Below are 22518 nucleotides of genomic sequence, written 5' to 3'. Positions count from 1 at the left end.
CCTAAAATTGTCGCGCTATCGTGTACCGTTTTGGCTGTAGTTCAGGAACAAACAAACAAACAAACGAGAGTTTTAGTATATAGATGGCGATACTGTAAAGTGACACGTGACAATTTCCATGTTCTCAACAACACCTTGCCTGAATTTAGTGCCTTCAGTATGTTGAAATATTGGAAGCTGCCTGACAGTCGAGTTATCAAACATTTTAGATGCAGATCCATGGCAGAATATATTGAGACACGTGGTTAAAAGTTTGATGAAGGAAGTGAGTGTAACGGAAAACCTTCAGGAGCTATGGAGAATTTAAGAGGAAATTAAAACTTTCATGTTTGACCAAAAACATTGACACATTTGGTGGAGAAACCAACACTGAGGATGAACACAAGGATACAATTGGTGGAGTGCTGTGATCTTCAAGTCAAGTCAAGTCAAGTTTATTTGTCACTTAAACATACAGGATGTGCAGTGAAATGAAAGGTCGCCCACAGCCTAGCAATAGAACAATAAAAATAAACAATTTCACACACAATCACAACCAACACAAAACAAACAAAAAAGAAACATCCATCACAGTGAGTCTCCTCCAGTCACCTCCTCACTGTGATGGAAGGCCAGAATGTCTTTTCTCTTCTCCTGCCGTCTTCTCCCGCGGTCAGGCTGTTGAAGTTGCCACGTTCCAGGCCGCGCCGGACGGTGAAAGATCATAGAGCCATTGACTCTTACAGCAGAGAAACAGGCCTCTCCGCCTACTCTGTCCATTCTGCCCATCTGATCTATCATAATCCTATTTTCCAGCAGCACTCAGCCTGCATTCTGCCAAGCTGCAGCACTTCAAATGTTAATTTTAGTGTTATGAGAGTACCTGCCTCCAACATCCCTCAAATCGTCAGATTTTTAAAAAAATTTAAATTCCCAATTTGCAAATGCCAAATTTGAGATTGCAACTTTGGTCACAATAATAGTTGTGATACTAAAGTGGGTGGTGTTGTAGATGGCAAAGTTGGTTGTCAAACTTTGCACAGGATCGTGATCATTTTGGGCCGGTGGGCTGAGGAATGGCTAATGGAATTTAATATGGAGAAGCGCGAGGTGTTGCATTTCGGGAAGTCAAACCTGGGCAGGACCTACAAAGTGAATGGCCGGGCTCTGGAGAGTGTATTGGAGCAGAGAGATTTAGGTGTGCACATACATAGTTCCTTGAAAGTAGCATCATAAGTAGATAGGGTGGTCAAGAAGACTTTTGGCCTTCATCAGTCAGAGCATTGAGTATAGAGGTTGGGCGGTTATCTTACAGTTGTGCAAGACATTGGCGAGGCCACACCTAGAGTATTGTTGCTAAACTGAGTATTGTGTTCAGTTTTGGTCATCCTGTTTTAGGAAGTATGTTATTAACCTGGAAAGGGTGCAGAATAGATTTACAATGATGTTGCGAGGAATTGGGGGCCTGAGCTATAGGGAGAGGTTGAGCACAGGAGGATGAGGGATGATCTTATAAAGGTGTACAAGATCATGAGAGGAATAGATAGGGTAAATTCACAGAGTCTTTTACCCAGAGTAGGGGAATTGGGAACCTGTGGACATGGGTTTAAGGTAAGGAGGAAAGATTTAATGTGAACCTGATAACTTCTTTACACAAAGGGTGGTAGGTGTATGGAATAAGGTGCCGGAGGAAGTAGTTGAGCAGGTACGATCACAACGTTTAAGAATTATTTGGACAGGTAAATGGATAGGATAGGTTTAGAGGGATATGGGCCAAAAGCAGGCAGGTGGGACTGGTGTAGATGGGGCATGTTGGTCGGAGTGGCCTGCTTTCACACTGTATGACCAATAGCCAACAAAAAGTCCAATCTTCAAATGGATGCAAAGTGCTGGGGTAACTCAGCGGGTCAGTCAGCATTTCTGGGGAACATGGAGAGTGACGATTTGGTGAAACATCACTAGTCCATGTTCTCCAGAGATGTTGCCTGAGCCGCTGAGTTACTCCAGCACTTTGTGTCTTTTATGTAAACCTGCATCTGCAATTCTTTGTTTGTCCAATTTTCAAATGTTTGCTTAAGAGCATTAGCTGGGAGAATTTCTCGACAGCAATATTGGTGTGACAAAATTCACTTTATTGCTTTGTAAGTCAAGCTGTGTGCAATTTTAAAGTCTTTATTTGTCCCTTTTCTATTGAACGCAGCAAGTTTCCATTGTAATTTCTTTGAACTCAAGCTGCTAGAAAACAATTACTCTGCCAAATGTTAAATATTACAACTGGAATTGCTAGTACTGCAGGGGTAGTCATTTGTCAGTATTTCCTTTGCTTATCAACCTTGTCATCACTTTCAGTCATCCTATAATCATATGAAACTGGTACAAATCCTATTGGGAGCTGCAGGATGTCTTGACATTTTTACAGTGAATGGTAACCTTTAAAATGAGCGAGAACAAATAATTCACAACAAAGACAGAAAGCACCTAGTTGTGTTAAGTTGAATAAAATCTTCACCAAAACGCTTTACGCTACGTCATGTTAGAAGCACTGAAGCAATTTGTATCTACACCGATCAGCCAAAACATTATGACCAATAGACAATAGGTGCAGGAGTAGGCCATTCAGCCCTTCGAGCCAGCACCGCCATTCAATGCGATCATGGCTGATCACTATCAATCAGTACCCCGTTCCTGCCTTCTCCCCATACCCCCTCACTCCGCTATCCTTAAGAGCTCTATCCAGCTCTCTCTTGAAAGCATCCAACGAACTGGCCTCCACTGCCTTCTGAGGCAGAGAATTCCACACCTTCACCACCCTCTGACTGAAAAAGTTCTTCCTCATCTCCGTTCTAAATGGCCTACCCCTTATTCTCAAACTGTGGCCCCTTGTTCTGGACTCCCCCAACATTGGGAACATGTTATCTGCCTCTAATGTGTCCAATCCCCTAATTATCTTATATGTTTCAATAAGATCCCCCCTCATCCTTCTAAATTCCAGTGTATACAAGCCCAATCGCTCCAGCCTTTCAACATACGACAGTCCCGCCATTCCGGGAATTAATCTAGTGAACCTACGCTGCACGCCCTCCATAGCAAGACCACCTGCCTAATATGCTGTTGGTCCTCCATGTGCCGCCAAAACAGCGCCGACCCGCTGAGGCATGGACTCTACAAGACCCCTGAAGGTGTCCTGCGGTATCTGGCATCAAAACATTAGCAGCAGATCCTGTAAGTTAGTGCAGCAAGTCCTGTAAGTTGCGAGGTGGAGCTGCCGTGGATCAGACTTGTCGATCTAGCACATCCCACAGTTGCTCAATCGGATTGAGATCTGGAGAATTTGGAGGCCAGGGCAACACCGTGAACACTTCATCATGTTCCTCAAACCATTCCCGAACAACGTGTGCAGTGTGGCAGGGCGCATTATCCTGCTGAAAGAGGCCACTGCCATCAGGGAATACCATTGCCATGAAGGGGTGTACCTGGTCTGCAACGATGTTTAGACAATAGACAATAGACAATAGGTGCAGGAGTAGGCCATTCAGCCCTTCGAGCCAGCACCGCCATTCAATGCGATCATGGCTGATCACTCTCAATCAGTACCCCGTTCCTGCCTTCTCCCCATACCCCCTAACTCCGCTATCCTTAAGAGCTCTATCCAGCTCTCTCTTGAAAGCATCCAACGAACTGGCCTCCACTGCCTTCTGAGGCAGAGAATTCCACACCTTCACCACCCTCTGACTGAAAAAGTTCTGCCTCATCTCCGTTCTAAATGGCCTACCCCTTATTCTTAAACTGTGGCCCCTTGTTCTGGACTCCCCCAACATTGGGAACATGTTATCTGCCTCTAATGTGTCCAATCCCCTAATTATCTTATATGTTTCAATAAGATCCCCCCTCATCCTTCTAAATTCCAGTGTATACAAGCCCAATCGCTCCAGCCTTTCAACATACGACAGTCCCGCCATTCCGGGAATTAACCTAGTGAACCTACGCTGCACGCCCTCCATAGCAAGAATATCCTTCCTCAAATTTGGAGACCAAAACTGCACACAGTACTCCAGGTGCGGTCTCACCAGGGCCCGGTACAACTTAAAAATGTGAATAACTTTAAATATATAACACCGATTTCAAAGAAGCTTCTTCCATTAGCACCAAAGGGACGATGGTGAGTAAAGTGGGCCTAAAATTGTCGTGCTACCATGTACCGTTTTGGCTGGAGTTCAGGAACAAACAAACAAACAAGTTTTAGTATATCGATGGGCCAAATGCAGGCAGGTGGGACTAGTGTAGATGGGACATGTTGGCCGGTGTGGGCAAGTTGGGCTTCTTTCCATGCTGTTATGACTCGGTAGGTGACACGTGTCAAATTGACGTCCACATGAATGGCCGGACCCAGGGTTTCCCAGCAGACATTGCCCAGAGCATCACACTCCCTCCACCAGCTTGTCGTCTTCCCACAATCGGTTCGGACCAGACGGGATAGCCTTCGTTGCCCTCGCACATCGATGAGCCTTGGGCGGCCAACACCCTGTCGCCGGTTTGCGGTTTGTCCCTCCTCGGACCACTGTCGGTAGGTACTCACCACTGCTGACTGGGAGCACCCCACAAGCCTTGCCGTTTCAGAGATGCTCTGACCCAGTCGTCTGGCCATAACAATTTGGCCCTTGTCAAAGTCGCTCAGGTCTTTACTCCTGCCCATTTCTCCTGCATCCAACACATCAACTTCAAGAACTGACTGTTCACTTGCCGCCTAATATATCCCACCCCTTAACATGTGCCATTGTAACAAGATAACCAATGTTATTCACTTCACCTGTCAGTGGCCATAATGTTTTGGATGATTGGTGTATACATAACAAAATAATAATAAAGAAAACTTTGAGTGATATTAGTGGGGAGAAAAATAATGGCCTATGAGAATATTTGTGTTCTATAAACAATGTGATAGTGCCATAGAATCATAGAGTCATAACAGCATGGAAACAAGCCCAACTTGCCCACACCGGCCAACATGTCCCATCTACACTAGTCCCACCTGCCTGCATTTGGCCCATCGATATACTAAAACTCGTTTGTTTGTTTGTTCCTGAACTCCAGCCAAAACGGTACATGGTAGCACGACAATTTTAGGCCCACTTTACTCACCATCGTCCCTTTGGTGCTAATGGAAGAAGCTTCTTTGAAATCGGTGTTATATATTTAAAGTTATTCACATTTTTAAGTTTAAATCTATCTCCTAGGGAGGGGGAGGGAGGGAGGGGGTGGAGGGAGGATAAGGGGGGTTGAGTGGGGGGGAGGGGGAGGTGATGGGGAGGGAGGAGGGGGAGGGGAAGGAGGTGGGAGGGAGTGGGAGGGGGGAGGAAGGGGGAAGAGAGAGGGAGGGGGGAGGGGAAAGGGGGAGGGAGGGGAAGGGGGAGGGGGAATGGAGGGATGGGAAGGTGGAGGGGGAGGGTAGGGGAGGGGAGGGAGGGAAGAGAAGGGGAGGGGGAGGGGAGGGAGTGGAAGGAGGGGGAGGGGAGAGGGGAGGGAGGGGAAGGAGAGGGAGGGGGAGGGGGGGAGAGGGGAGGAGGGAGTGGGGACAAGATGCTGCACCAATGCAGGAGAGGTTTGGGCCCAACGGGTCCACTTGGTCTAGTATCCCTCTGAACCTGTCCTCTCCATGTACCTGTCTAAATGTTTCTTAACGCCATGTTTCTTAAAGTCTTACTGTCATGTGATAAAATCTTCAGGTGTACCTGAGAGGGCAGACGTGGTCTTGGTTTAATATCTCACCGAAAGATGGGAGCTCTTCGGATACGGTGCTCCCTCAATAATTCAAAGTACCAAACCAAATGATGGCATGAGTCCCTGGAGTGGCATCTAAACCCACAACGATTGATTCAGAGGCAAGAATACCACTTCCTGAGCCACACAGTCAATCTTATTTAACGTAACAATTATTGGGCAAGTGGTTCCCTATTTTTAAGGATGTCAGTTAGTTTGACCGTTCCATCAGCCTTCAGGTATTCCGCTCCTGGTTTCAAATTGCATTATCATCAATTGTTCATTTGAGGGGAGAATAGCTTTATGATAAGATCTACGTTTAAAAATACTTAACTGAGATTTTCCATTTAAATTAATGCTATTGTAGCAGATAGTGCAGCAGGCATGGGATTGGAAATGTCAAATTATGTCCCTTTGTTTAGAACTTTTTGACATCCAAGTTTATCGGTTCTGTAATAAATAGCTGTGGTGTCTCATGGATGAATGGATACACCTTTGACGCAGGGCAGGGAGAGCTGGGAATGGGTGGGGGATGGTGTGGGTGGTAGTCAGGAAATGGAAAAGCAATCCTCATCGTTGTAGCATTAATAATTGGACATGCAAACAAACCTTACGAGATCTCTGTCTGACCAAACACCTTGATGATTTTAAGAAAGTGATACCTCAAATTAGCAATAGATCTTGTAACTCAATAAACAATAGACAATAGACAATAGGAGGAGGAGGAGGAGGAGGCCATTCAGCCCTTCGAGCCAGCACCGCCATTCAATGTGATCATGGCTGATCATTCTCAATCAGTACCCCGTTCCTGCCTTCTCCCCATACCCCCCGACTCCGCTATCCTTAAGAGCTCTATCCAGCTCTCTCTTGAATGCATTCAGAGAATTGGCCTCCGCTGCCTTCTGAGGCAGAGAATTCCACATATTCACAACTCTCTGAATGAAAAAGTTTTTCCTCATCTCTGTTCTAAATGGCCTACCCCTTATTCTTAAACTGTGGCCTCTTGTTGTGGACTCCCCCGACATTGGGAACATGTTTCCTGCCTATGACGTGTCCAACCCCTTAATAATCTTATACGTTTCGATAAGATCTCCTCTCATCCTTCTAGATTCCAGTGTATACAAGCCTAGTCGCTCCAGTCTTGTAGCGACTCAGAATGAGTCTCATCCCAATAGGTACCTGAAGACACTTATGCATGTTTCTGTTTGATTTGGTGAAGCTGGGGTTCATGAAACCTGCACCCAGGGTGAGTCCATACTTTTGGGTCCTGTCCACCAGGGAGAGATGGTGCTCATCTGATCCAAGGAGTTGGCAGCGGGGTTCGATCAGCCATGACCATATTGAAGGACGGGGTAGGATAGAGCGGCTGTGTGGCCCACTGCTCCTATTTTCTTTTGTTTTTGATACACTCGCTGCAGGGAAAGCTGGTGCCAGTAATTATTAAAGATATTTATTGCCATTGTCCTTTATAGCTTTACAAAAAATATATATATATAGGTCATCATAAAGGTAAAATTGATTAAAGATAAAAAGTACTGGGTGTGTATGAAGGGTGCAGATGCTGGTTTATAGACAATAGACAATAGGTGCAGGAGTAGGCCATTCGGCCCTTCGAGCCAGCACCGCCATTCAATGTGATCATGGCTGATCATTCTCAATCAGTACCCCATTCCTGCTTTCTCCCCATACCCCCTGACTCCGCTATCTTTAAGAGCTCTATCTAGCTCTCTCTTGACTGTATTCAGAGAATTGGCCTCCACTGCCCTGTGAGGCAGAGAATTAGGTTTATACCTAAGATAGACACAAAATGCTGTAGTATCTCAGCAGGACAGAAACGTCTCGACCTGAAACGTCGTCCATTTCTTCTTTCCAGAGATGCTGCCTGTCTCGCTGAGTTACTCCAGCATTTTATGCCTGTAAAAAGACAGGAACGGGGTACTGATTGAGAATGATCAGCCATGATCACATTGAATGGCGGTGCTGGCTCGAAGGGCTGAATGGCCTCCTCCTGCACCTATTGTCTATTGTAAAGTACTGGATATTGGTTTAGGCAAAGATGTCAGTTGTAGTGGAGTTGTACCAAGTGGAGTGCCTCATTGATCGTATTAAGTTTCCTACTGTTGTACCTTGCTTCAAGAACTTAGAGTAAGCTTGTTGAATTGCATATGATAGGAAGATCAGTTAAATCGAGGCGTTTGCTTTGGACTGCCAATGTCTTCAGATTATAGAAACAAATGGATAAACGCTGACACATGCACATTATTAATACCTTCAAACTTGTAGGATTGAAAATTAATTGGTGATTTATAAACAGTATAGTTCAGGCAAAGTGGAAATAAGTGAAGCTGGAAAGAATCCAGGTTCAATAATAGAGTCAGTCTTAAATATTTGTCTGTCTGCAATAAACAAAGGAAATAGAAGCCTGAATTACAGGGCTCAGAGTGACAGATGCTTAAACGATATGGTACAGCAGTTAGATTACTCATTGAGGGTTTTGTTCAATAGACAATAGACAATAGGTGCAGGAGTAGGCCATTCAGCCCTTCGAGCCAGCACCGCCATTCAATGCGATCATGGCTGATCACTCTCAATCAGTACCCCGTTCCTGCCTTCTCCCCATACCCCTCACTCCGCTATCCTTAAGAGCTCTATCCAGCTCTCTCTTGAAAGCATCCAACGAACTGGCCTCCACTGCCTTCTGAGGCAGAGAATATTCCACACCTTCACCACTCTCTGACTGAAAAAGTTCTTCCTCATCTCCGTTCTAAACGGCCTACCCCTTATTCTTAAACTGTGGCCCCTTGTTCTGGACTCCCCCAACATTGGGAACATGTTTCCTGCCTCTAATGTGTCCAATCCCCTAATTATCTTATATGTTTCAATAAGATCCCCCCTCATCCTTCTAAATTCCAGTGTATACAATGGTTCAATTTCACCATTCGATAAAAGAGAACATTTCCAGCATTTGAGGTACTCAAAAGCACAGCCTAGAGCCTGATCCCTGGCATTCATGAATTGAGCGACAGGGAAAACAGTTTCTTTAGCCTTAACAGAAGATGCCGGCAGTCACAGTATGTAAGGGGAATAAGAAAATAACTGCAGATGCTGGTACAAATCGATTTATTCACAAAATGCTGGAGTAACTCAGCAGGTCAGGCAGCATCTCGGGAGAGAAGGAATGGGTGTAAGGTATGTAAGGTATGTAAGGTATGTAAGGGGAAGCCAGGTACAGTTTTATTGCAGGGAAAGCTGGTGCCAGTAATTATTAAAGATATTTATTGCCATTGTCCTTTATAGCTTTACAAAAAAAAATATGTGTAGGTCATCATAAAGGTAAAATTGATTAAAGATAAAAAGTACTGGGTGTGTATGAAGGAATTGCAGATGCTGGTTTATACCTAAGAAAGACACAAAATGCTGTAGTATCTCAGCAGGACAGAAACGTCTCGACCTGAAACGTCATCCATTTCTTATTCAAGACAGAAGGAGCACAGACTGAAATTGTGCTGAAAACAATCTGGGTCACTCTTCAAGAAAAGGTTGCTCGTGCAGCATTACCAAAACTTGGAATGGTCTCCCATTTATGGTCTCCAAAGTTAATAAACTTATTAACTTTATTTATATGCTGTAACTGTAATTCTTTTTGTGCACAACCCGCAGGCATTGCCACTTTCACTTCACTGCACATCCAGTATGTATGTGACAAATAAATTTGACTTGACTTGACTTGACTTTATAGTAATGAAACAAAATCCTCAAATCTTCATTGGATATAGAGTTTGATGGATTAATGTAAAATTTTAAGTATCTTCAGGCTTTCCGACAAATACTTAGTTTGTCCTTTTATGAAGAGACTGACTCATGCGACTGTAACTTGGATGGCTGCACCTCTCTTACTGAGTGAATGGAAGTAATTGTCTTTTAGTAAAGAGTTAGAGTGGCAATAAATAGTGACAGAAGCTTGAGCAGATGATAATATCAGAAGGGATCTATTTTTAAAAACCCCGATTAACATTCACTGTTCATCCATTGCAGGAATCTGTCACGAAAAGCATTAAGAATGTTGATGCTATGCTGAGAATTAATTGTTCTTCAAAGTCAAAGTTTCCCGTCCAGTGTCAATTAAATATTATTTCTGTTGACCGCTTTTCCTCGGTATCCTAAGAAGTAGAGGCATCGGTGTGCCTCCTTGGCTGTCACTTCCATCTGGTTGGCCCCATGATAGGTTGTTGGTAATATTAACGTCAAGGAACTTGAAGTTCTCAAACATTTGGCATAATTGATGCTGACTGGGGTATGTTGCCTGAAATCAATAGCCAGCTCCTTCGTTTTGCTGACATAGAGGGACTCCTGACATAATTCCATTAAGTTCTCTATCTCCTTCCTGTAGTCATGCCCACTGCTGTGGTGTCACACACACAAGTTTACATAAGTCATAGGAGTTCAGCCTATCGAGTCTACTCCGCCATTTAATCATGGCTGATCTCTGCCACCTAATCCCATTTTCCTGCCTTCTCCCCATAATCCTTGACACCCTTTCTAATCAAAAACTTATCTATCCCTGCCTTAATAATATCCATTGACTTGGCCTCCACAGCCCTCTGTGGCAATGGGCTCCACAGATTAACTACCCTCTGACTAAAGAAATTCCTCCTCGCCTCCTTTTTAAAAGAGCACCATGTTTCCACTGGTGGGAGAGTCTAGGACCAGAGGTCAAAGGCTATGACCTCTGGCCCTAGACTCTCCCACCAGTGGAAACATCCTTTCCACATCCACTCTATCCATGCCTTTCATGGAAGTTTCAATGAGGTCCCCCCTCAACCTTTTAAACTCCAGCGAGTACAGGCCCAGTGCTGTCAAAAGCTCATCATATGCTAACCCACTCATCTGCAGTACAGTAGACAGGGAACTCCATTGCTTTCTGGTACCCGACTACCGCCAGGTATGTTGCAAAGCTATAGAAAGAGTCTGATGATTAATAAAACTAATTCAGTTGTAAAACTGCTCATGTGATAGATGGAAACTCACCATAGCCAATGCTTGCTGCAGTTTGTATTGCACTTGTACTCAAAAAAAATTCAGCTGCTAAATGGAGTTAGGCCTCGTTAGGTCTGTGCAAAGACAGACTCTATTTTTTTCACTAGTTCCTGAGATGTTGCTGCTGTTACTGTTCATCCCTTAATGCAGTTGAGAATGTGTGTTGAACAGGCAGCTGAACCAGAGATGTCCCAATGGATCCATTAGAAATAATAATATATGTCTATAAATCTCCAAGATTAAACCAGAAGAAACCTGCAAAAAATGACTTGTTTCCTCTCTTTATGCATTTTTAAAAAAAAAGTGACATTTGCCAGACGGTAAAATGTACATATGTGCGTGCATGTGCCATGAAATTGGTCATGGAGATTCCAAACGCCATTTTATAATGATAGAACATTTACATTATATAATATACATTTTTGCAGCTGTGGTGGAGATATGTCGCTTTAGATCGCAAATGTAAATGTTGTAAAATAAGCAGAGCCGCATGGTTTCATTTATGTCAAGGGATTTGTGCAGGATGATGTCAGTTTAATAAATCTTCAGGCAGTTGCTGTGATAAAAAGCATGCAATTTTTAAAGTATAACTAGACCGTGAACCCGTTGGGCCCAAACCTCTCCTGCATTGGTGCAGCACCCTGTCTTCCCCCCCTCCCCTCTCCCCTCAACCCCCCCTCCCCTCTCCCTTCTCCCCCACTCCCCCCTCCCTCCGTCCTCCCCTCCCCCTCCCTCCTTTAAAAATTAAAAATGTGAATAATTTTAAAAATATAAGACCGATTTCAATAAACCTACTTGCATTGTTACTAAAGTGACAATGGTGAGTAAGGTGGGCCTAAAGTTGTCACGCTATTGTGTACCGTTTTGGCTGAAGTTTAGTCACAAACAAGATAACAAATGAGAGTTTTAGTATATAGATGGCCCCCCCTTTATTTCACATGTGGACCCTGACCCACAGATTTTGCAGGTGGGGCCTTCCTCACCAGATAGTGTAGAAAGTGCATCTTTTTGACCATTTGCGCATTAACTATCATGACGTGGACAAGCTGCACCATTAGTCTGGTGTATACATGATTCTTGATGCCTACTAACGGTTGGCATTGCGATTTTGTTGCAATGTTGGATATGCCGGCATTACCCGGTGGTCCATGGTGGCTATTGACTTACCCACCATCAAAAGGGATTTACAGGAGGTTGCTCAAAAAGGCAGCTAATATCTTCAAAGACCCACACTATCCTGGCCACACTCTCATCTCGTTACTACAATACGACACAATACGATAGAACTTCATTTATCCCAGGAGGGAAATTGATCTGCCAACAGTCATAAAACATGAAATATGAAATTAAAGTGACGAGTGGAAAGGATTGGGGATGTGCAAAGATTGTGGGGGGAGGAGAGTCAGTCTACCCCACGACAGAAGTGGGGGGGAGTTGAACACTTTGATAGCCACAGGGAAGAAGGATCTCCTGTGGCGTTCAGTACTGCATCTTGGTGGAACCAGTCTGTTGCTGAAGGTACTCCTCGGTTTGACTAGTCTGTCATGGAGGGGCTGAGCTGTATTGTCCAGGATGCTCCGCAGTTTGAGGAGCATCTTCCCCTCCAAGACCACCTCCCATGAATCCAACCCCGCCCCCCATGACGGAGCCAGCCTTCCCGATGGGCGTGTTAATCCTATTGGCATCCGCGGCCTTCGCCCTGCTGCCCCAGCACAAGAACGCGAAGAAGGTGGCACTGGCTACCACCGATTGGTAGAACATCTGCAGCAGTACCATTGGGAAGAAGGCACTGAGGCCTGAGAACCATGACCTCCAGGTTCAAGAATAGCTTCTTCCAAGCAACCATCGGGCTCTTGAACACTCAGTCAGAAGAAGGGACCCGACGCGAAACGTCACTTATCCATGTTCTTCAGAGATGCTGCTTGACCCGCTGAGTTACTCCAGCACTTGTGTCTTTTTTTTGTTGTAAACCAGCATCTGCAGTTCCTTGGTTCTATTAGTCACAGGTCTACCTTAGTAAATATGATCTACAATGGACTTTAGTTTAGTTTAGAGATACAGCATGGAAACAGGCCCTTCGGCCCACCAAGTCTGCACTGACCAGCTATCCCCGCACATTACATAAGCCTGCGCATACTAGGGACAATTTACACTTATACCAAGTATACAAACCCGAGCCAATTAACCAACAAACCTGTACGTCTTTGGAGTGTGGGAGGAAACTGAAGATCTCAGAGAAAACCCACGGGGAGAACGTACAAACTCCGTACAGACAGCACCTGTAGTCGGGATCGAATATGGGTTTCTGGCGCTGCAAGCACTGTAAGACAGCAACTCTACCGCTGCACCATCGTGCCGCCCTCTTTGTTTTGGTTGCATTACATACTTTGGTTTTGCACGATTATGGTCTGGTTACCAAGTATTAATGATTATGAATGTATTGTAATATCGATTATTTGTTGTGTTAATGGGGCTGCAAAGTTGTAGTCAGTAAACATTTTGCTGGTACAATGAAACACTCTCAATTAAGCAGTCCCTGCCTCAACTACTTCCTCTGGCAGCTTGTTCCATACACCCACCACCCTTTGTGTGAAAAAGTTATCCCTCAAAGGTATCCCATCCTGGAGAAGTGAAAGATCAGTCCAGGAATTGTACTATTTTTAAATACATTATGTTTTGAATAGTAGAAGCTTTTTTCCCCTGCAGGATTCTCAAGAATAAAAGCCTTTTTAATAGCTTTAAGTTTATTTTTGTTACTGCAAGTTAGAAATACTAATGACTGTATGTTATATTGTTTACTAGAGTACAATTGTACAAGGATCAAAAGCAGCAATTGCTTGTCAATTTCTATGATCACGTTTGGAGAAACTGACAGGCTGTTTTCTTAAGATACAATGGTATCTAATTACTGCTGGGAGGTTGTTTTGAAACATTTTTTCCCAAAGACTAATTTTTTGTAAGACGGGTTTTTTCCCTGCTTGTCAATTTTAAGTAGTTCTCTAGTTCCTGATCGAAATCGTGTTATGTTCAATCCAGCCCACCCAAAACAAATAGTATTCCCGAATTCATCAATTGGATAAAATCATTGCATAGTTTGTTGTTTGTTTCATGTGTGCGTATGTATATGTGTGTGTATATATATATATATATATATATATATATGTGTGTAAAATGTATATATATGTGTATTTGTGAGTTTGTGTATATATACACACACTGAATTTTTTTCCTCTCATTTATTATATTGTTTACAGTGCACTATGTTTACATATTCTGTTGTGCTGCTACAAGGAAGAATTGCATTGTTCTATCTGGGACAAATGACAATAAAACACTCTTGACTCTTGATATCGAATTCGCTCATGGAAACACATGTTGTAGCAGAACCACTTATATCCCTACTTTCCTGTGATTTAAAACAAACTAACCCGTGTTGTATATTTTCTCTGGGTGCTTTGATGAGATTTTGCAGATTGACAAAATTGCGACTCAACGTCAGAGTAAACAATGTTGTGACTTACTCCTGCAGCTCTATTGCAATGGCCGAGACATGTCCTCTGTTGCAACATTGCATGATCAAAGCCACGTTGAGAACTACCAGAAGGTGATGGAGCAGCAGCTGCCCCTCGTGCGAAAGATTGAAGCGATGAAGATATTGGAAACTAAAAAGATCAGCTGGGTTCAGGATCATGACAAGGACCACATGCGACCAGTTGGTGCTATTTCAGATCAGAAAAGAAAAGTTGTTTCTTCCAACATTGATGTCCCTCGTGCAAGGTAGGAGAATCCTCCTTTAAAATAAACAACATATTAGATAATAGATACTTTCTCAGCCCTATATACTATATTTTTCCAATTTAAAAACAAAATGCTGGATACACTCCATATCTGGGGGGAGGGAGAGAGCATGAGGTCGGCATGGTGGCGCAGCGGTAGAGTTGCTGCCTTATAGCGAATGCAGCGCCGGAGACAGGTTCGATCCTGACTACGGGCGCCGTCTGTATGGAGTTTGTACGTTCTCCTCATGACCTGCGTGGGTTTTCTCCGAGATCTTCGGTTTCCTGCCACACTCCAAAGACGTACAGGTATGAGGGTTAATTGACTGGGTAAATGTAAAAATTGTCCCTAGTGTGTGTAGGATAGTGTTAATGTGCGGGGATCGCTGGGCGGCCCGGACTCGGTGGGCCGAAGGACCTGTTTCCGCACTGTATCACTAAATCTAAATCTAAAAATCTAAAACAGGGTCAATGCAATATGTTAATGGCCTTTCATATTTGTTATGGTTAGATGTGGTGCATTTCCAAAATCAAGATCAGAATCAATATTTAAATATTGCAAATCTGCAATGGAATCCCACAACCACCCACATTTTTCCCTACTCACCCCATTCTGTCTTTTATAGGCACCACACTCTCTGTGACTCACCGGACTGATCATCCTTTCCCACCCATTTATTCACAAAATGCTGGAGTAACTCAGCAGGTCAGGCAGCATCTCGGGAGAGAAGGAATGGGTGACGTTTCGGGTCAAGACCCTTCTTCAGAGTTGCTCCAGCTGAGTTACTCCAGCATTTTGTGAATAAATCGATTTGTACCAGCATCTGCAGTTATTTTCTTATCCTTTCCCACCCACCCTTCCCCGACCCCTAATACTTTCCCATGTGACCAGAGGAGATATAATATTTGTTCCTACACCTCCTCCTTCACCACCATTCTGGAACGCCAACAGCTCTTCCAGGTGAGGGAAAGATTCTTGTCCACTTCCTCCAGCTTTGTCCACTGCGTCTGGTGCAGTCCCTCTGCATTGGCGAGACCAAGCACAGACGCGGTGACATGTTTGCAGACTAGCTGTATACGTCTACATTGGCCATCCCGAGCTCGGGCGAATCTGCATTTCAATTCCATCTTCCCATTTTCAAACTGATGCGTCTGTCCACGACCAGGGTGAAGCTCATTACAAACTAGATGAACAGCACCTCATATTCCACCTGGGCACTACAAAACCCAAAGTTATGAGCATTGAATTTTTCAATTTCAGGTAACCCTTACCCCTTGTATTCCCAATCTGTCTAGCCTTCTGACCCACCTCTGGTCTTCTTATTTTTGTTCTCTTTCCCATACAACATTTCCAGTCCAGCCCCCGTCGCCCTTTCCAATCCCGCTCTCCCCCTGGTTCCATCCACCAACATTTCAACCACTTATCTGTCTGCTTTCATCTTCCCTTTTCCCAATTATCACCTTCTTTAATGATCAGATTCCAGCACTTCACTCTCCCCCCCTTCACCTATGCACCTTGTTCCATCGGCCTTTTTTTCTTATCTCTCCCTGACTGCTTCCACCTATCGCCCACTCCCCCTACACTTGCCCTTCACTGCCTCCTCTTTGCCCTTCATGCCATGCCCCTCCTCACTCCAGCTGTCACATACTGGTTCCTATCTCAGCCCTCATCCTCTCTTCCCTCTCCACTAGTCAGTCTCGACCCAAAATGTCAACAATCCCTTCTCCCACCCTGAAGCTGCTTGACCCACTCCAGCAGTTTGTTTTTTTACTTTAAATGTTAAAAAGTTGCACTCGCAGCAAACAAAATACACCAAGCATTAGAAATGTGTAGGAAGGAACTGCAGATGTTGGTTTAAACCAAAGATAGACACAAAAGTTCCTCTGTAACATTTCTTAAAGAATATTATTTTTACAGTCTTTGGGTTTTTTTGAGCAAAAATGTGACAGCGGTGAACTTTAGTGGTAATCAGCTGCAAATATGAAAAACAGAAGCTCAGACCAATGTGTCAGCTGCTTGGAAGAGGAATAGAATGGACATGTAAGGAACATTATGGGCGTAGGAAACCAGACCAAAGCAGAAAACATCATAAATCAAGCAAAACATTCTCAATCACACGACACGGGCAAAAGGTTTATGACTGACCCACATCAATTCATTCGAACGCTTGACACACCAATTTAGAAAACTAGCAAATGCTGACTCAGTTGATTGAAAAAAAGATGACTCAGTCCCCAAAAAGGCCGATGCCTCTGAAAATGCCTTGTACACGGACCTCTGACCTATAACATTTAGCAATTGAACTGAGAGTGTAGCAGACAGCATTTTGTACGTTTTACGCATGTGCAACCTATTGGGGTTCTTAGAATTTATGTGCGTAGTGGTCCAAAGAGTCATACAATTGCTGAAAGTAAATACTTACTCTTTTAGTTCTAAATGAATGTCCAATTTGACAATAGACAATAGACAATAGACAACAGGTGCAGGAGGAGGCCATTCGGCCCTTCGAGCCAGCACCGCCATTCAATGTGATCATGGCTGATCATTCTCAATCAGTACCCCGTTCCTGCCTTCTCCCCATACCCCCTGACTCCGCTATCCTTAAGAGCTCTATCTAGCTCTCTCTTGAATGCATTCAGAGAATTGGCCTCCACTGCCTTCTGAGGCAGAGAATTCCACTCTGAGGCAGAGAATTCCCCATTTGCATAGTTTAATGTAGAAATGTTGAGAGTTTACTCAATTGTATTTTTGGACTCGGGGGAAATTAGTTGAAACAAAAAAATCTATTATCAGTTGAAAATAAAGTTCAGCTATTTTGTTAAAACATGAACATTTGTTTTAACTACATCAACATTACAGTGAACAATCTTTTTATTACTGCAATATGAACTCACCTTTTAAATGCCCTTACCCATTGTGGAGATGATAATACTGTTGCGTGGTATGGCAATTACAGTAGCTTCATAGTTTATCGCAGTGCACTTAGGCAGAGAGTCAGAACAATTGTCCTGTTTTAATGTGTGCAAGCAACGCACATCAGAAGCCAAACGTTGTGATTTAACAAAATGAGCCTGGTATCTTTGATGAGTCAGCAGATCTTCCATTGTGCTGCTGAAGTAGTTGAAACGAGTGTTTTTGGTTATCCAATTTATAGAGAAAGCTTTCCTTTTCAAACATGGGTTTGTCTGTGTGTTAGTTACGAGTTGGTATGTCTGTACTGCACTCCATTTGATCATTGTGTGTTCCCCCCATTGACGAACTGTACGCTGCAAGGGCCAGGAAGCGAGCGGGCAAGATCATCTCTGACCCCTCTCACCCTGGCCACAAAATCTTTGAAGCACCCGTCTGGAAGGCGACTCCGGACTGTCAAAGCAGCCACAGCCAGACATAAAAACAGCTTTTTTTCCACGAGTAGTAGTTCTACTCAATGACCAAAGACTGTAGTCTCATTTTTGCGCTGATTTATTTTCACCCACATGTTTAGACCGACCGTAATGTTGTGTCCTTATTGTTTTGATGTGTTTATGGTTTATTCTTAATTGTTAACTGTATGTTTGTGTTGCCATTTGTGAGCAGAGCACCAAGGCACATTCCTTGTATATGCACATACTTGGCCAATAAACTTATTCATTCATTCATTCATTCATTCATTCAAAAGGACAAAAAGTGTTGGAGTAACTCAGTGGGTCGGGCAGCATCTCTGGCCAACATGGATAGGTGATGTTTTGATATGGAAATACAGTGATCTCCCAGTCAGCGTAGGTTTACTAGGTTAATTCCCGGAATGGCGGGACTGTCATATGTTGAAAGACTGGAGCGACTAGGTTTGTATACAGTGGAATTTAGAAGGATGAGAGGGGATCTTATCGAAACGTATAAGATTATTAAGGGGTTGGACACGTTAGAGGCAGGAAACATGTTCCCAATGTTGGGGGAGTCCAGAACCAGGGGCCACAATTTAAGAATAAGGGGTAGGCCATTTGGAACAGAGATGAGGAAAAACTTTTTTAGTCAGAGAGTTGTGAATCTGTGGAATTCTCTGCCTCAGAGGGCAGAGGAGGCCAATTCTCTGAATACATTCAAGAGAGAGCTAGATAGAGCTCTTAAGGATAGCGGAGTCAGGGGGTATGGGGAGAAAGCAGGAACGGGGTACTGATTGAGAATGATCAGCCATGATCACATTGAATGGCGGTGCTGACTCGAAGGGCCGAATGGCCTACTCCTGCACCTATTGTCTATTGTCTATTGTCATCATTGCTTATTAAGAACTAACTGATCTTCATAAGGTTGTGCTGTCCACCTCAGACTTTGAACACAATAAGCATTTTAAAGATTTGCCACCTGAGATGTTTACAGCAATTTAAAGTTGCTGTGTTCAGTACACAGCGTAAACTTTCTGTGACATCTCTCGAAGCTGATTTAAACATTTAGATGCTTTGGTTGTGGTGCTACGTTGCTGTTCATCTTTGTGTACATTGGTGCTGCTGTTGGGTTTTGTTTGATATACTAGTGGCATAGGCCCCTGTTGTACATTGGGTCAGCTGTGGCTACATTGGAAGGCAGGCAGTCGGATTGCTGCCTACTGTGTGATCATGTTTGGGGAAACCATGCTGGTAATGCGGAAGAGGTCAGACAGCATCTTCGCAGAGAAAAATAGAGTTAGCTTTTTAGGTTCGTCAGCCTTTACTTAAACAGTATTTTTCTTCTTCAAATGCCAATGTGATTATTGCAGCTCTGATATATCACAAGACTTGGGTCAAATGAGCGTGTATTGAGAAAGGAAATGATAAATTACACTAGGCTATTCCGTTTTCTTTATATTTTCTGAGTGTGTATAATCCTAAACTACTTTTGGATGCTATATAATTTTAACTATAGTTGCGTTTCTCAGAAAGAAGAATTAGCAATGTAATTATTTTTTGAAAAAACTGCATATTTTAAAACAAGTTTTATGGAAAAATCTTTGGTTGTGCAATGTTTAATAGAATTTACCTAACACATACATTGATAGGGAGACTGTGAAAGACCTAACGAGATGAAAATAAGCCCAGCAGATTGGTACCTACAGTGGCTAACTCTTGAAATAGCCATCTCTAACGGGAGACAGTTATTGGACTGTTTTTAGGTCCCATAAGTCTGATATTGGTGTTGGATCATTATTGTCACATGTGCCGCGAAGCAGTGAAAATCTTTCAGATGCTATCCAGGTAAATCATCCATAAAGAAATACAATCAAGAACATGCTGTTACAGCGATGTGGTTTGCATCAGTGAAGAAATATCATCCACAGCTTTTCCCATTCCATTTCAGTTCATGGAAGCCGCGTGTTTAGCTGCTTCCATCCTTAAACCTCCTTGCCTTTCTTACTCTTCTCAGTTAAGGTGATACTCCTTAGCCACGTTTTATTCCTCCTCCATCTAAATATCTGCTTGTGCGATTCAGTTTTAAATTTTGACTAGACCAAGTGGACCCGTTGGGCCCAAAACTCTCCCTCATTGGTGCAGCAGCCTCTCCTTCCCCCCTCCCTTCCTCCTCCACCCTCCCTCCACCCCCTTCTCCCTCCCTCCTCACCTTCCCTCCTCCCCCCTTCCCCTCCCCCCCACTCCATCCCTCTCAACCCCCCTTATCCTCCATCCTCCCCCCCCCTCCCTCCACCCCCTTCTCCCTCCCCTCCCTCCCTCCTCCCCCCTTCCCCTTCCCCCACTCCATCCCCCTCAACCCCCCTTATCCTCCATCCTCCCCCCCTCCCTCCACCCACTTCTCCCTCCCCTCCCTCCCTCCTCCCCCCTTCCCCTCCCCCCCACTCCATCCCCCTCAACCCCCCTTATCCTCCCTCCTCCCCCCCTCCCTCCCGAGGAGATAGATTTAAACTTTAAAATGTGAATAACTTTAAAAATATAACACCGATTTCAATGAAACTTCGTCCATTAGCACCAAAGGGACGACGATGAGTAAGGTGGGCCTAAAATTGTCGCGCTATCGTGTACCATTTTGGCTGTAGTTCAGGAACAAACAAACAAACAAACGAGAGTTTAAGTATATAGATAACGTTCCTACGTCCTCTGGGGTGATTTGTTACATTAAAAATGCTCTTTAAACTCAAGTTGTATTGTGGTTATATAATTGATGCAGTTTTCTTTAGCCATTAGTGGCAGAGATTTGTGGCCAGTTCCTATATTAAAAGCGGAGGCAGAAATGGTCATCTGGTTCAACTATAATGACATGCCACTGTGTTAGACTTCTGCTTTTAAGCAGGATTTAATCTTTTTTAATGGAGGTAATTTTTAATGACATTGTCAGTTTTTCTGAGCATGCTGGGTATTCTGGAACATTTTGATGGATGTTTTTGCTGTAGGGTGGAACGTTTCTTTTTAGCCAACATCTGCAATAAGTATAAATCAGATTCATTGCGAAGCTTGCTCAGTTTCACCACAACAAAGCATCCCAGCTCAATCATCAGATGTGACGGGAAAACAAATGTGTGTTTTTCTTTGTCTATCCAGCAATTTCTGCAGGCCGTCTGAATGTACTGCAGTTGCCAATTCAGCGTCTGGCTGTGGAAAAACAAAACAAAAAAATTCTGCCGATTCTGGAAATCTGAAATAAAAGCAAAAAGTCTTGAAAGTATTTAGCAGGTCCGAGGAAGGAAAAACCGTCTTTGAACTGAATCATTAACTTTGGTTTTTCTTCATAGATGCCGCCCTACCTTCTGAGTACAGGTAATTTTACTCCAAAGTGATAATTGAGTCAATAGACAATAGACGATATAGACAATAGGTGCAGGAGGAGGCTATTCGGCCCTTCGAGCCAACACAGCCATTCAATGTGATCATGGCTGATCATTCTCAATCAGTACCCCATTCCTGCCTTCTCCCCATACCCCCTGACTCTGCTATCCTTAAGAGCTCTATCTAGCTCTCTCTTGAATGCATTCAGAGAATTGGCCTCCACTGCCTTCTGAGGCAGAGAATTCCACAGATTCACAATTCTCTGGCTGAAAAAGTTTTTCCTCATCTCTGTTCTAAATGGCCTACCCCTTATTCTTAAACTGTGGCTTCTTGTTCTGGACTCCCCCAACATTGGGAACATGTTTCCTGCCTCTAACGTGTCCAATCCCTTAATAATCTTATACGTTTCGATAAGATCTCCTCTCATCCTTCTAAATTCCAGTGTATGCAAACCTAGTCGCTCCAGTCTTTCAACATATGACAGTCCCGCCATTCCGGGAATTAACCTAGTAAACCAACGCTGCACGCCCTCAATAGCAAGAATATCCTTCCTCAAATTTGGAGCCCAAAACTGCACACAGTACTCCAGGTGCGGTCTCACTAGGCCCTGTACAACTGCAGAAGGACCTCTTTGCTCCTATACTCAACTCCCCTTGTGGCGGCACGGTAGCGCAGCGGTAGAGTTGCTGCTTTACAGCGAATGCAGCGCCGGAGACTCAGGTTCGATCCTGACTACGGGTACTGCACTGTAAGGAGTTTGTACGTTCTCCCCATGTGGGTTTTCTCCGAGATCTTCGGTTTCCTCCCACACTCCAAAGACGTACAGGTATGTAGGTTAATTGGCTGGGTAAATGTAAAAATTGTCCCTAGTGGGTGTAGGATAGTGTTAATGTGCGGGGATCACTGGGCGGCACGGACTTGGAGGGCCGAAAAGGCCTGTTTCCGGCTGTATAAATATGATATGATATGATATGATAATGAAGGCCAACATTCCATTGGCTTTCTTCACTGCCTGCTGTACCTGCATGCTTCCTTTCAGTAACTGATGCACCAGGACACCCAGATAATAGACAATAGACAATAGGTGCAGGAGGAGGCCATTCGGCCCTTCGAGCCAGCACCGCCATTTAATGTGACCACGGCTGATCATTCTCAATCAGTACCCCGTTCCTGCCTTCTCCCCATACCCCCTGACTCCGCTATCCTTAAGAGCTCTATCTAGCTCTCTCTTGAATGCATT

The 22518-nt window shown here is 44.0% G+C and overlaps 1 protein-coding gene across 1 annotated transcript in view; it reads left to right on the top strand.

The window, feature by feature from the left end:
• The window catches only part of znf704 (zinc finger protein 704), a 161405-nt gene that overhangs the window by 8161 nt on the left and 130726 nt on the right, over window positions 1-22518 (top strand). The window contains exon 2 of the mRNA XM_078398206.1: window positions 14303-14550. Coding sequence (XP_078254332.1) covers window positions 14303-14550 — 248 coding nt within the window. The remainder of the gene's footprint in view (window positions 1-14302; window positions 14551-22518) is intronic.

The sequence above is a fragment of the Rhinoraja longicauda genome, chromosome 4 (genome assembly GCF_053455715.1).
Source record: "Rhinoraja longicauda isolate Sanriku21f chromosome 4, sRhiLon1.1, whole genome shotgun sequence".
Lineage (NCBI taxonomy): Eukaryota > Metazoa > Chordata > Chondrichthyes > Rajiformes > Arhynchobatidae > Rhinoraja > Rhinoraja longicauda.
Note: the sequence above shows the minus strand (reverse complement) of the source record. Positions and strands in the feature narration are given on the sequence as shown.